Source organism: Chelon labrosus (genome assembly GCF_963514085.1).
Source record: "Chelon labrosus genome assembly, chromosome: 22".
Lineage (NCBI taxonomy): Eukaryota > Metazoa > Chordata > Actinopteri > Mugiliformes > Mugilidae > Chelon > Chelon labrosus.
This window is the reverse complement of record NC_140355.1, coordinates 4783530-4796328: the sequence shown is the minus strand read 5'-3', so window position 1 is coordinate 4796328 and position 12799 is coordinate 4783530. Positions and strand designations below refer to the sequence as shown.

Here is a 12799-nt window from a genome sequence, read left to right as displayed (position 1 = left end):
TTCTAGAAATTTGATTTCTATACAACCAAATTGCAGCAGCAAGAGTATTTTAAAGGAGGATTATGTTAGCCAGTTTGATCATCTGTTTTAATACAGAACATGCCCACAGTGACCTGACATGGTTTAGTTGCATAAAACCACAGACTTAAGTCTGATTTGAACACTGGTCTCTTGTGTGAGACCTCAGCACTTTGTACGTCCTACATCCTCCCCAACCTCTACACACTAATCATCACCTAGGACTGCCAACACAGTTCATGAACTGCTTCTGTGTAATTGCTGGAACAATCAAGCTTCAGATCAGATTATTACATAAACAGGAAAACCATTAGGTTTATTAGAAATAGAATTTCCAGGAGACAGGACTGGTAAAATTAAACCCACTGTGAACTGGGCTAACTTTGTAGCTTCTTTTGGTGCATCGTTTCGGATTCACAGCACACTTGCTGCAAGATTCAGGTGTGTTCAGGCAGAAAGTGAAGCCAATGTTTGTGATGGATTAGTGACACTTATTGGATCGTTTGGTTTATTCACCCCAAACATGTACATTAGGTGTAAGATAGCTAACAGTGGCATTGAACTATGCACAGTGGTATTGTGGCCATGTGTCTGTTCAGCCGCTCGATGATCTAAGAACTCAATAGAAACTCTAATTATTTTTGCGATTTCCCTCCAGTCTCTCTCCCGTTTCATCTTATCTTGTAAATGTTTTCATCATTAGAGATCAAAGATCCAAGGTCAGTCTTCCAGAATACATTAGTGCCATGGTTAGTATATGAAGGCTAATCAGGCTGGCTCAAACCTGCATTTCTTTCTCATGGGAAAAACCAAGAAACAAAATGACCAGGAGCTCATACAGTTTGGGGGTTTTAGAATTATCAGTGTAGATTTAACATAGTTTCACATCCAGCAACAATAACTCAGCTCCACTTCTGGGATGAGTGAGGGCTGCTGTCAGTTAAAGCGCTCAGATAAAGCTGGTGTACGCTACCTGTTCAGCACCAAAGAACAGAGAGGCGCAATTAGCTGATTAAGTGAAGTGAAAATATAGCAGCTACACAAGCAGACGTAAAGAAAGAAAGAAAGAAAGAAAGCAAGAGCTGGTGAAGCTACAAGGAGAGTAAATTGGACCGCCGTTGATCAGACGGACAGAAACGTGACTCAAAACGAATCAAAGAAAGAACGACCGTCTCCGTTAGGCGAAAATATGTCCCATCTGTGAACGTGCTGGCTTTTTGTGAAGTTCTTCTTTGCTCTAGTGTTTGGATTCACGTAGCATGAACAGCGTGGGCAGATTTAGCATCAGAGCAGAACTCATAATTAGGAATTACAGGTACAAACACACTGGATATGGATATGACCTTTACAAAAAAAACTACCACTGCATCCCTAACATTTGTCTTCGATTCATTAAAGGCTGACATTTTGGTAACTGACAGCAGCGGGAAGATGTTGTAAAAACAAAGCATGAATGTGGTGCTCTCTTCCCCCAGATGTCACCAGAATGATTCAGGAGTCTCCGATAGCAATTTCTCACCAAGCCGCACTCCTGGCATTCTTCAAAAAGCCCAGGCTACCAGACTACCGCTTCCTTGTTTGTGTCTCATAGAACAGCTCCCTTGGTGACATTTACATTTGTCTTTATTCGCTGTCTCCGTGTTTTGAGCATATTTTTTCTCTTCTCATCCATTTACTGCAGACAGACAAACGCCACTTGCATAAGAAATAAAACAGAGCACACCTTTGCCCCTCCTACCCCTCCACCCCACTGTAGATTAATCACTCTAATTACTCCACATTTCCACCTGCAGCCTGATGCGAGTCTCCGGAGTGACACATGGGGGATGTTTGCTGCATATCCTCTCCACGCATACACTCTTCCTGAGAGGAAGCAGAGCATCTCCACAACAACCATCACGTCTCATTTGTTACTTTAATCACGCGCTCGTCATCATTCTCTCTCTTCCTTCTCTCTCTCTCTCTCGCTCCGTCTCTCACTCCACCTCATTGCTTATCTCCTGATTGCTTTTCTATAAATGGGTGAAATGTGACCGGGGACACACACACACACGTTCCCACGTGTACGGGAGCGTTTAAAAGATCTTTGGCAGCGTCGTCCTCTGAATGTCTCATTACTCCCTCCTTGGCGTAATTGTTGCACCGAGCGTGGCTTCAGCTGAACCGAGGGATTTGATCTCCTTTAAGAGTACCTCCACTCTAAGCTGGCCAAGTCTGTAAAACATATGTTTGACAAAAACTCACAAGTGCTCTACAGTGAATGAGTTGGAACTTGATGGCATGCTGTCTGAGAGAGTAGTAGGTTACTGATGACAGAAGGTGAGTTGTTATTCACATTTGAATCCCTCAAACTTATGTATGAAATCAAGACCACATTTTTGATATCATGTATTTCTATTTCTATCATGGTTATATGGTACTTTCCATTTTTCAGAATCTGCAAATCCTATGTAAAAGTGAAATGAACTACATATTAATGAGGGGGTTATATTCAAGCCCCCATGAAATCAAATATTGATGTGATTTAGGAGATATGCCTTGCATTCAACCTAAGTCTGTTGAACCTAACCTAATCTGGCCCAACAATTACAAAAAAATCTTTGGGGGTATTCTTAGTTATTCTAGAGATGAAAAAATTATTTAAAACACCAGTCAGGCATTACATTATGACCACAGGAGAAGTAAATGACATTGACCATCTTGTGACAATCCAGTGTTCTGCTGGGAAACCTTTGGACCTGGCATTCATGTGGATGTTACTTAGACATGTAGAACCCACCTAGACCAGACCAGGCACCCCCACCCCATAGCAATGACACTCCTTGATGGCAGCAGCCATCCCCAGCAGGATGCAGCCTGACACAGACACACACACAAAAACGGTTTATGAACAACTAAAAAAACATGAAGAACAGCACAAGGTGTTGACCTGGCCTCCAAATTCACTAGATCCCAAACTGATCAAGTATCTGTGGGATGATCCACAGAGGCCCATCCCCTCAACCCATGGGACCCAAAGGTCCCCACTAACAACATTCTGTTCCCAGACACCACAGGACACCCTCAGAAGGCCCATGTCCATTCTCTGATGAGTCAGAACTGTTGGAGGCAGAAGACCTACGCAATATTAGGCAGGTGGTCATAATGTTATGCTTGATCGGTGTATGCTGATGACTCACGCAGGGGTGTGAATTTATTTTGTGTGGAATGAAGCGCTTTCTTGAATTTTCATGTCCCTCCCTCCCCCTGCATCTCACCACCTGCAGCTGCTGCTCGGCTCAGCTTTTCATAATGGGGGACAGCTTCTCTTTGCTTCCTGTGTGTAAATATGTAGAAATAAATAGCATGAGCTGTATCACAAGGACTTTACATGATGCACATATATCCCAGCATTGCAGTTTGTTATTTTATGACACTGGTATCAGCTTCATTGTTTCCAGTCATGTCAGAGGTGTGAATTACTGCTAGCGCAAAGTAAAATATCCCCCTGCAGATGCTTCAGACTTAAAGGTGAAAGATGATGAACGAGAAAAGCAATGCAATTGTCACAGTGGTTAGTCTAATCAAGCATGAGGCCAAACAAAAATAAAACTGTCATTCTTGGCATTTCTTCTTTTGAAGTTTCTCTCAGTTTTAAATGTTCGGTAGCAAACACGGTGAACTGTTAGGTAAAGATCCATGACTCCTGTACTCCTGCAACACTGTTGTGTAACACTGTTGGGATGCGTGCACAATCAAATCTGATTGCTCATAGCATTGTGGAAAAATGTCCAATTATTGGCTGACCGCTTTAAAAAGAAAAAACAATACGAGTTTGTCTGGCTGCAATGTAAACAGACAGGCCAGTTTCTTGAATCAATCTCATTGATGCCTGAGCAGCAAACACTATTCTTCAAATTAACAGGCAGCATTTATAACCTGCACTCCGATCACTATTTTCATTCAATTATCTGCAAGCAGACAGAAACACACGGAATAATAAAAAAAAGAGGACAGATATTTAAATAGAGCGGAGTAACCAGATAGCACACACTACAAAAATGTGCTGTTTGCTAGAGGAAAAAAAAATGTTTTATAGTGTGGATGTTTTTACACATGAAGAGCATTTTCAAATTTAGCTGGCTTAGTGTGAAGGTATGAGTGAAAAGGAAGAAAGGAGTAATGTGCATTGGTCTTGTACCAGTCATTCACAAGTGCAGTCCCTTTTAACGTCGAGTCAAACAAATAAGAGCATGTAATGTTTATGTATCTACAGTAAACCTGACATAATTTTAAACACCGTCTTTTGGTGAAAGGGTGGAAATATGCAGACAGGTCTGTAGGACTGCTGTAAAATTTGTAGAATCCTGCAAAGTCCGGTCGGCCTGAACTATATATAACTGTCTTTCAAATATATTACTATATGCTGACGATGCAACCGAGGTTACAGGTTATTTTTTAATTCATATAGGAGCATCTTTATGTGTACAGTATATATATATATATATGCATCTGTATCTACATTTGTCCATTTTTACAGAGTACAAATCCAAACTTGTAAAGTCAAGCGTCATTCAGTCTCAGATGTGCAGCTGACTCTCAGATAGGAGAAAATAAGTAAAATAAACTGAGCCTGGGACACGGGAGTGCTCTGAGAAGTTCCAGTGATTATCCAACAGCTGTAAATCCACAAGTTTCGACACTGAGAGGACAAACAAAAGGAACAGGTTTCACAATTTTCTGCTGTAGTGCATAAGGTGTCACAGTGGGGAGGTAACACGTTGAGGAGAATCTGGGAGGACGTCCACAGAGAAAAGTAATGCCTTGTAAATCTTAGTAGGATGAAGGGCTCAGAGATCAGGTGGTGGTTTGTTTGAAGAGTTGTGCCATTTAAATCAAAAGACGCTCGAATGTCTTTCCCTCAACATCTCCTTAAACTCCTGATTTCTTGGCGGTACCTTCATCATTGTACTTTTTCCCTTGTCCTGCCGGCTATAGCGCCACATTGAAGTCAGTCACCAGGAAATCCACGTAGTCTCTCTCTTTGGTCTTGAAGGCCTCCGCGATGAGGCGCGCAGCGTCCCTGTGCTCGCGGCCCCTCAGTGAAACCCCGTTTACCTCCAGGATGATCTGACCCACCTTCAGCTGGCCGCAGTTATGAGCTGAGCCCCCCCTCTGAAAGAGAACAGAAACAGAAGAAACAAGGTGAACTTCCTTGAGAACAACAGGAAGGAAAAAACACTTATACCAGCATTCATTTAGAGTCTGCAAATCTAATCTATCAAAAGATTTCTCTCAGACACAAGCACAATCATATTTATAGTTATATTTTGCTCTGCTGATTTTGGACAGCAGGATTTAAGCAGCATTGTGCTCCACTTTGTACTCTTGAGAGATATTTCTGAGAATGAAGCCTGCCAACAAACAGACCAGAACTGGCAGTCTTATTCAGCAATTTGAGGCTGTCCCTTAACGATAGCATATCATGAATGTAAACCTTCTGAACAGGTGGCATTCAAGAAACTGAAATAAGCAATCTGCTAAACCAGACTTGCCAAGTTTCACCGAATAAGTTAAGATTTTTTTTGAGAGAATAAAAAAAACTGCATAAGACATTTATGTCGTATCTATGATAATGGACTGAAATTAGTCCAAATGAAAAGGAAGGCCCAGCACCCCAGTCAAGAGAACCAGGAAAGATTTAAATCTAAAGAATGTAATGTACGTCATGGCTGCCATCTTTGCTTAGAAAAATGCCTAAAAATAGTTAAAAATGTATTTTAATTTCAGAATTTGATTTGAATATGATTATTTTTCATCTTCAGTGAGTCAAGAAATGTCATTAAAAAACAGCAAGGTTTGGTCTGTAATGATCACTCATTATTGTATTAATAATATTTGTAAAGTGCAAAAATCTCATAGCTTTTGAAAAGAAGACCCCAAGCTAAAAGTTAACAAGTAATTCATTATCATACAGAAAAGGTGGATATGCCATAACAAAGAAAAACACACAAGGCTCCTTCAGCTCTTTGTTCTGTGTGTTCACCACAGCCACAGCCTAAAGGCCAGCAAAGATTAGGCAAATCAGTCAGCTGGTGTTTCAAAAAGTAGACTTTCTCTAACTTGCACGACGAAGAAAAACTAACAGAACCGTATTGCGGGCGCAGCTTTTAAAATGGTGTTTGTAAAATGCAGGTGAAATCGCTGGGATGCTTGACAAATCAACAGCGTTCAGTGCTGACACACACACACAAACACACACACACTGCAGCTTGGCTCAGCAGGCAATGTATGCAGCATCATGCCTTTAGAAAGTGCACAGTCAACAAATTGAAATGCTTTCTCCACGCCAGCAACACTCCTCTTCACATATTTTATCTCTGATTAGAAACATGTTGCTGACTGCCTGAGGGGGATGCGCGAGACTGAATGGAAGTGGGGTCGACATTAATTTCAGCATCCTTACCTACAGTCTGAACAGCTCAAAAGAGGTTGGTAATTACTGTATTTAGATTCCATGCAACTGTTCTGGAGGCTCACTCAACAAAACAGATCCTCAGCATCCTTGATTATGTTTTCTGTTCAACAAACCTGAATAAAAAGTTCCACGTGACATCTGCACAAATTACCAGTGGCCATCTATAAGTCATGGAGCCATGATCTTCTTTGTTTCTGCTCATCGGCCTGAAGCGAAAATCACCTGCAACTGCTGCACCATTAATCATGGTCAAGAGTTTAGATAATCCTGCAATCCACAGTTCATGTCAACTGCAAACATCCCGTGGAATTTTTACTTCCCGAGAGGAAAATGTCATGTCCTCAGGAAGCCATTAAAGAACATGTACACACCTCGCAATAACATGCCTCTTAAGTGACCTGTTTACGAGTGGACAGCTCTAAGTATGTCTCTTCACACCTAGCATCAGTATGCATGTCCACACGTCTCAAATGACCACTTGTGATCAGATTTCCATTTTAATAGCAGGTGTGAACAGGGCTTTTGAGATTTTACATACTTCCATCTCATGACATGCTATCATGTCTTTGGAAAATGGGTACGGGTTTAAATCTTAAAATGCTACTTGTGAATATCTTGCTTTGTATTAGACATGCATTCATTCAGCCGACAGAAAAGCAACTTTATTGATAATTTTGCTCGCTGCATACTGTCAGCTAGTTGTGATCGCATGTTTCTTTAAATTTTAGTTAAAGCCTCAACTGTAACAAGATGTTTGCTAAAAATTCTTAATAACAAACAGAACAAGAAAGAAAAATCCTCGTGACCTTGTTACACTGCATCGCCACATCTGTTCCAGCATTATTATTACAAAGACAGAGGGGCAGGGGGACGTTATAAAGGGAAGACGGCAGTGATATAGAGCTTCAGAAGTGGGGACGGGGACTGACAACAATCGGTTGGCTGATCGGCAGCAGCATTCTTGTCCACTCCACTGCGCTTACTACAACTGCAAAGAGATAGTACTGTATGGGGTACATGCTCTAATGTGATGATATTATCCGCCCCTCACATAGAATTGATGCCCAGCGGAAAGCCAAAACCAAAATTGACCGTTTTTCCCTTCTTCTCCCCAAAGGAAGTTTGTCATTCTGATGCTTGGTCGTGACTGGGAGAAGTACTGAAGCTGCATGCCTTGCTCAAGGGCCTAATAACCCTGAGTTAGAGTTCCCCAGATGACACAGGAAACTTTTCAGAGCTTTCGTTTCCACCTCAAAACATGGATCCGTAGAAAGTCTCCTTCCTCTCCTGTAACAAGTGACCTCAAGGCTGCTACGTTATTAATGTCTGTAAATAGCTGAAGTCATACAGCGTTATTGTTCAGGGATGGAACAATGGTGTCACATAGCTTGTGGCTGCGTTTGCACCTCAGTAAAGCAAGGTTTTGTTGAAGACTATGCAATTAGAGACATGTGAGCTGGTAATTAGAAACCAAAAAAATAACTCCAAACTCACTTTAAAATATCGACTTGCCTGAAAAGTTTAAATGATCTCTAGCTGTGGTAAACTGACCTCTAGAAATGAGTTTTAACCTTGTCTCAGGTAGTTGCATTGGACTTCTTTGTGACCTTGTCCATTAAAGGCATCGCTACAGTGAGTAAAGCACCCATTTCCTCCGCTATCATCCATTGGATCGGTCTGCATTTTTATTTTTATTAGTCTCTTAGTGAGGAGTCTGTGAGGATGAGTGGGACTGGTCAGGGATCAAACCATCTGAGAGTCCTCATCTCTTAAGTGTAACGTCCTTGCTCTCTAAATATCAAAGCCACTCCTGCCATAGCCTAAGGTGAGGTTACTTGTCTTGCATATCAGGAGGACAACTGAATGAATATGCACAGCTCAAGCATTTGCTTTCTTGAAAAGTGACAAGACATTGTTCCGTGTTTCTTCAAAGGCTTAATTTAATATTTGTGCTTAGTAAAAATAAATGAAAAAATAATCTTGGGCTTGTTATCTCTTTAGTCCAGGTGGTCTCCTGAAAATCTGAGCTTCAACATCCTCTGATGGAAAGATGCAACCGACTTCCACTCTTTTGTCTTTATCAGAAAACACTGTATGCCACATGGTGGAAAACAATCCACTAAAGCAAAACAAGCGCTATCTGATAAAACCACAGATGCTTTCACTGAAAGCTTTACATCGTATATTTAAATTTCTGATTGTTCTATGTCAGAAACACAGCTCTGACATAAAAGCAGTCAAGCAGCATTCTCCTTTGAGGATAAAGAAAAAAACACATCAGATAAAACTATTTCAAAGAAACAGAACAGAGCACCCAATCCTTCTGAATTTGTTTGGGGATTTATATCACAAGGCACTGAAGGGAACAAAAGTTTTGCAGCCCTTCCCAAAATGACCTTCCCACCACCTACACAGCCACCAAACACTCAAACACGGCATCCACCCACAACAACCACACTTTCTCATCTGCACCTCATCCCTGCTCTCACTTCTTTTGCATCCTTTACTCTCACTTGCTGTCCTTCCTTCCAGTGAGCTATTTGATTTTGAATGTGCTGATTTCCAATGCTTTTATCCCTCCCCTCGCAATCAGCCAACCTTTTTTATTTCAATCACCACCTCTGTGGAGTGGGAGGCTGAGAGACTGCTTTGAATGGGGTATGGACTCCAGTCTGTAGCGGGTCGCTGCTCTGATCTCAAATTTGCAACGCCGTGCTTCTCTCTGTTTAGAAAATTATTAGAGCTGCAGACAGTCCGGAGCTAATGTAGCCTTTGTTGACTTGCAAATTACCATGGCAGACAGATATATGCACACCCGATTACAGTAATGGCTTTCCAGAGTTGACTAACCTGCTCTTTCTACCTTTCAATAGTTGGATTTCACTCTGCATAGCCAGGCAGTATGAATTCCAACATTCTGTATTCTTCATTACATGCTGCACATGTAATATCTCTGCTTGGAATGCAACATCAACTCTATTTAGCCTCATAATTAAGCTAAGCATTAACATAATACGCTGTTTCTGCCTTTTGCCTTTAAACATAACACATCACATCCACTACCTCATTCTGAACAAGTAATTGCACAAATCTCCAGGCGGTCAAGGCTTATTCATGTCGGCCATTGTAGAGCCCCAACGAGGACAATGCAGGAATCTCAGTGTGAGTTCAGCTGCAGTGTGGATCCATATAATGCCTTAAATGAACATCAATTCCCACCTGGACGGTTAACGTGTGGTACCATGGCAGAGAGTCCTAAATACTCAGTGGATAATGAACACAGCCCATCGATGTGGGGCGAATATGCACACAACTGGAGCTGAAGGCATTTTTAAGTATACACTGTTAAATGACTACTTGGTAGAATTTAAATGGATGCATAGAAGTAAATGAGTCCACAGTGTGGAACATTAATATGCACTTACTATTCAAATGCAACCTATGACCTATAGTTTTTTAAATAACTAAATTAAATCTGTAATATTTTATTAAAGTGCATTGGTTGATATACACCGATCAGGCATAACATTATGACAAGAGAAGTAAATAACATTGACCATCTTGTGACGATTCAATGTTCTGCTGGGAAACCTTTGGACCTGGCATTCATGTGGATGTTACTTAGACATGTAGCACCCACCTAGACCAGACCAGGCACCCCCACCCCATAGTAATGACACTCCTTGATGGCAGCAGCCATCCCCAGCAGGATGCAGCCTGACACAGGCACACACACAAAAATGGTCTAGGAACAACTCGAAACATGAAGAACAGCACAAGGTGTTGACCTGGCCTCCAAATTCACTAGATCCTAAACTGATCCACTGATCCACAGAGACCCTTCATTATGGAGGTAGCTACTGGCACCTAGTATGGCTTACCAGATTAAAAGCCTGCCAACACTTCTGCTATCTGCATGTTCTTTTTTTTTTTCTTTTTTTTTAAACGTGAACATGCATTTAAAAGAAAACTGTGCTCAACCTCTGAAGTTTAGTTTATTTAGTTTATTTCTTACAGGGACCATGTACAAAATGCATTAATCACAGAGGAGAAGATACAGTGTACCAGATTTAGCAAATTGCTCATTTCCATCTGCAGTCCCAGGGCAGGTAGGATAGAAGCATTGACAGAGGTATAGACACACAAGTGTGAACTAGCAACATACCTGGTGAAACCTGATGACAAATGTTCCACCAAAAAAGGTGCCGTCGTGACATTATTTTGAAGTGACAATGTCACAATGCAACTGCAACATTTGTGACTGGTTGAAAGAAACAGGCAAGAGCACTCGTTCTCCTTTACCAGAAAAATAATAGGTGCAGCCAGACCATCCTGCGGTGCTGTCACAGCGCAGTGGACACAGACTAGTAGCAACATACTCCCACGTGCTCGAAGAAGGATGTGCCTTTAAATAATCCACATTGGTTAAGTATAGTAGAGACTAGCATTGAGTTCATTTAAGAACAGTTTAGTATTTCTTCTGACTCACCTGTATTGTGACGATTCGTGGCAGCGGCTGGCGAGTGTTGGCTCCGCCTTCAATGGCAATACCCAGGGTGCTGGCACTCTTTGCCACCCTCACTAGTGTAGAGGTGGGCTCCAACAGCCCAGGCTGACATAAGGGACAGAGACGAGCACACATTATAATACAAGAAGAACATCATTCATGCATATTTATTGACCTAAATATATTCACAGCAGCACACAGCCTCTCATATTTATCTGCCTCCCGCTTTGTGGCACTCTGCATCCATGTATTCTTCTGCAATTGTTTATTTTCTCTTAAGTATAAATGCTCAGAGCCTCCTCAGTGAATTTACACATTCATGAAGGCAGTGGCTCTATATTAACATTTAACACATTCAGTCCTGTTGATATATTCATGAACGAGCAATCAAGCCAGAAGCTTCACAAGTCAAAGGACAACAAAATAACAAATTGTTAATTTACACTCCATTTCCCTTATTAAGCTGTCTTTATGTCAGCATTTATAAAGCTTCTGTTGCAATAATACACAATAATAATACTGCACAAATTAATTGGAAAGATGTTCCGGAGGTTTTACGTCAGGGTTAACTAAGATACAAAGTACATTTGCCTATTTACACATCCAGCAGACAAAGTAATATTAGCTCTCATTTGGAGATGTGCTGTGTATGTATTCGCACCCTTCCATGGTCGCATGAGCTCCAGAGAAAAAAATGTGCCCCTTTGACAGCTACGTTGAGTTTCTACTTCTATTTGTCTGTGGTTTGGTGGTGAGAAACAGAGAACAGGGTTTTTTATTAGTACTTGTTGCAGCTGTCTGGTGCTGTGACAGTAAAACCAAAAAATAGGTGAGGTATAGCTTCTTACATTAAATTCTTCCCTAATATGTCACTGTGAGTGACCCTCTTCACGTCACATAGCTATAACATTTATTGTTTACAGCCTTCAATTGGGGCCTGCATTTACCATGATCACAAAACAAGCAACTTTTTGTGATAGTCTGTTCAGTTGTCCAATTCTCCTGCATACTAATTCTCATTGATAAAAGACACTGAATGTAACAGCCCTCTGATCATAAACAATCAGACTACTCCCGTCCTTACTTGTTATTCCTTCCATCAATCAATACGAGCCAGAGAGTTTCATTACGCCACAGTGCAGCGAATGATTAAATAAATGATGGAGCATGTGACTGAATGAATGACATGAGTGAGAAATAAACGCATAAGTGAAACAAAGAAAACAGACTGTGTGAGCAAACAGAGGGAGGAGAGAAGAGATCATGGTTAGGATTAAGAACAGGCTCTGGAGGAGGATTAGCAATAAAGCACAGTGATTTATAAATCTCTTGGCTTGTTTCTTTAACTGACACAAACACACATACACACACACACACACGTTTGTACTTCTATATTTGTGAGGACCTACAATGACACAATATACCAGTACTTACCCTTTCAATTGAACCTAAATCTAATTCTGATCGCAGAATGTCAAATGTCTTCATGTTAGCCAATAAGTATCTCTAAATAGTCAATCTAGAAATTTGAAGCATATTTGAATTTTGGACCATTCTTATCCAAGCCAGTGAAGGTGACCCAAGAAATGCAAAGAAATGGATTCAGGACTCATTTGCGAACATCCCGGTCAATCAAAGATCAAGTTTGCAAATAACGGTGGCCTGAACAGTCTGTTAGACATAATCTCTCTGCTGGCGCTCTGTATCAACATCATATCTGCATGAGACAGATATGTGAATAGGTAGGAGGGATTTTCACTTCTTCCTGCACTTTATTTCAACATGTCCTCCAAGAAATGTGCCACGGTGATACTGGT

General features: G+C 41.1%; 1 protein-coding gene across 1 annotated transcript in view; it reads right to left on the bottom strand.

Moving 5' to 3' along the window:
• Window positions 1-4486: 4486 nt before the first annotated feature.
• Window positions 4487-12799, bottom strand: part of whrna (whirlin a) — a 138183-nt gene continuing 129870 nt past the window's right edge. The window contains exons 12-13 of the mRNA XM_084572807.1: window positions 10965-11087; window positions 4487-5172 (exon numbers count right to left, since the gene is read on the bottom strand). Of these exons, the coding sequence (XP_084428933.1) occupies window positions 4990-5172; window positions 10965-11087 (306 nt within the window). The 3' untranslated portion in view covers window positions 4487-4989. The remainder of the gene's footprint in view (window positions 5173-10964; window positions 11088-12799) is intronic.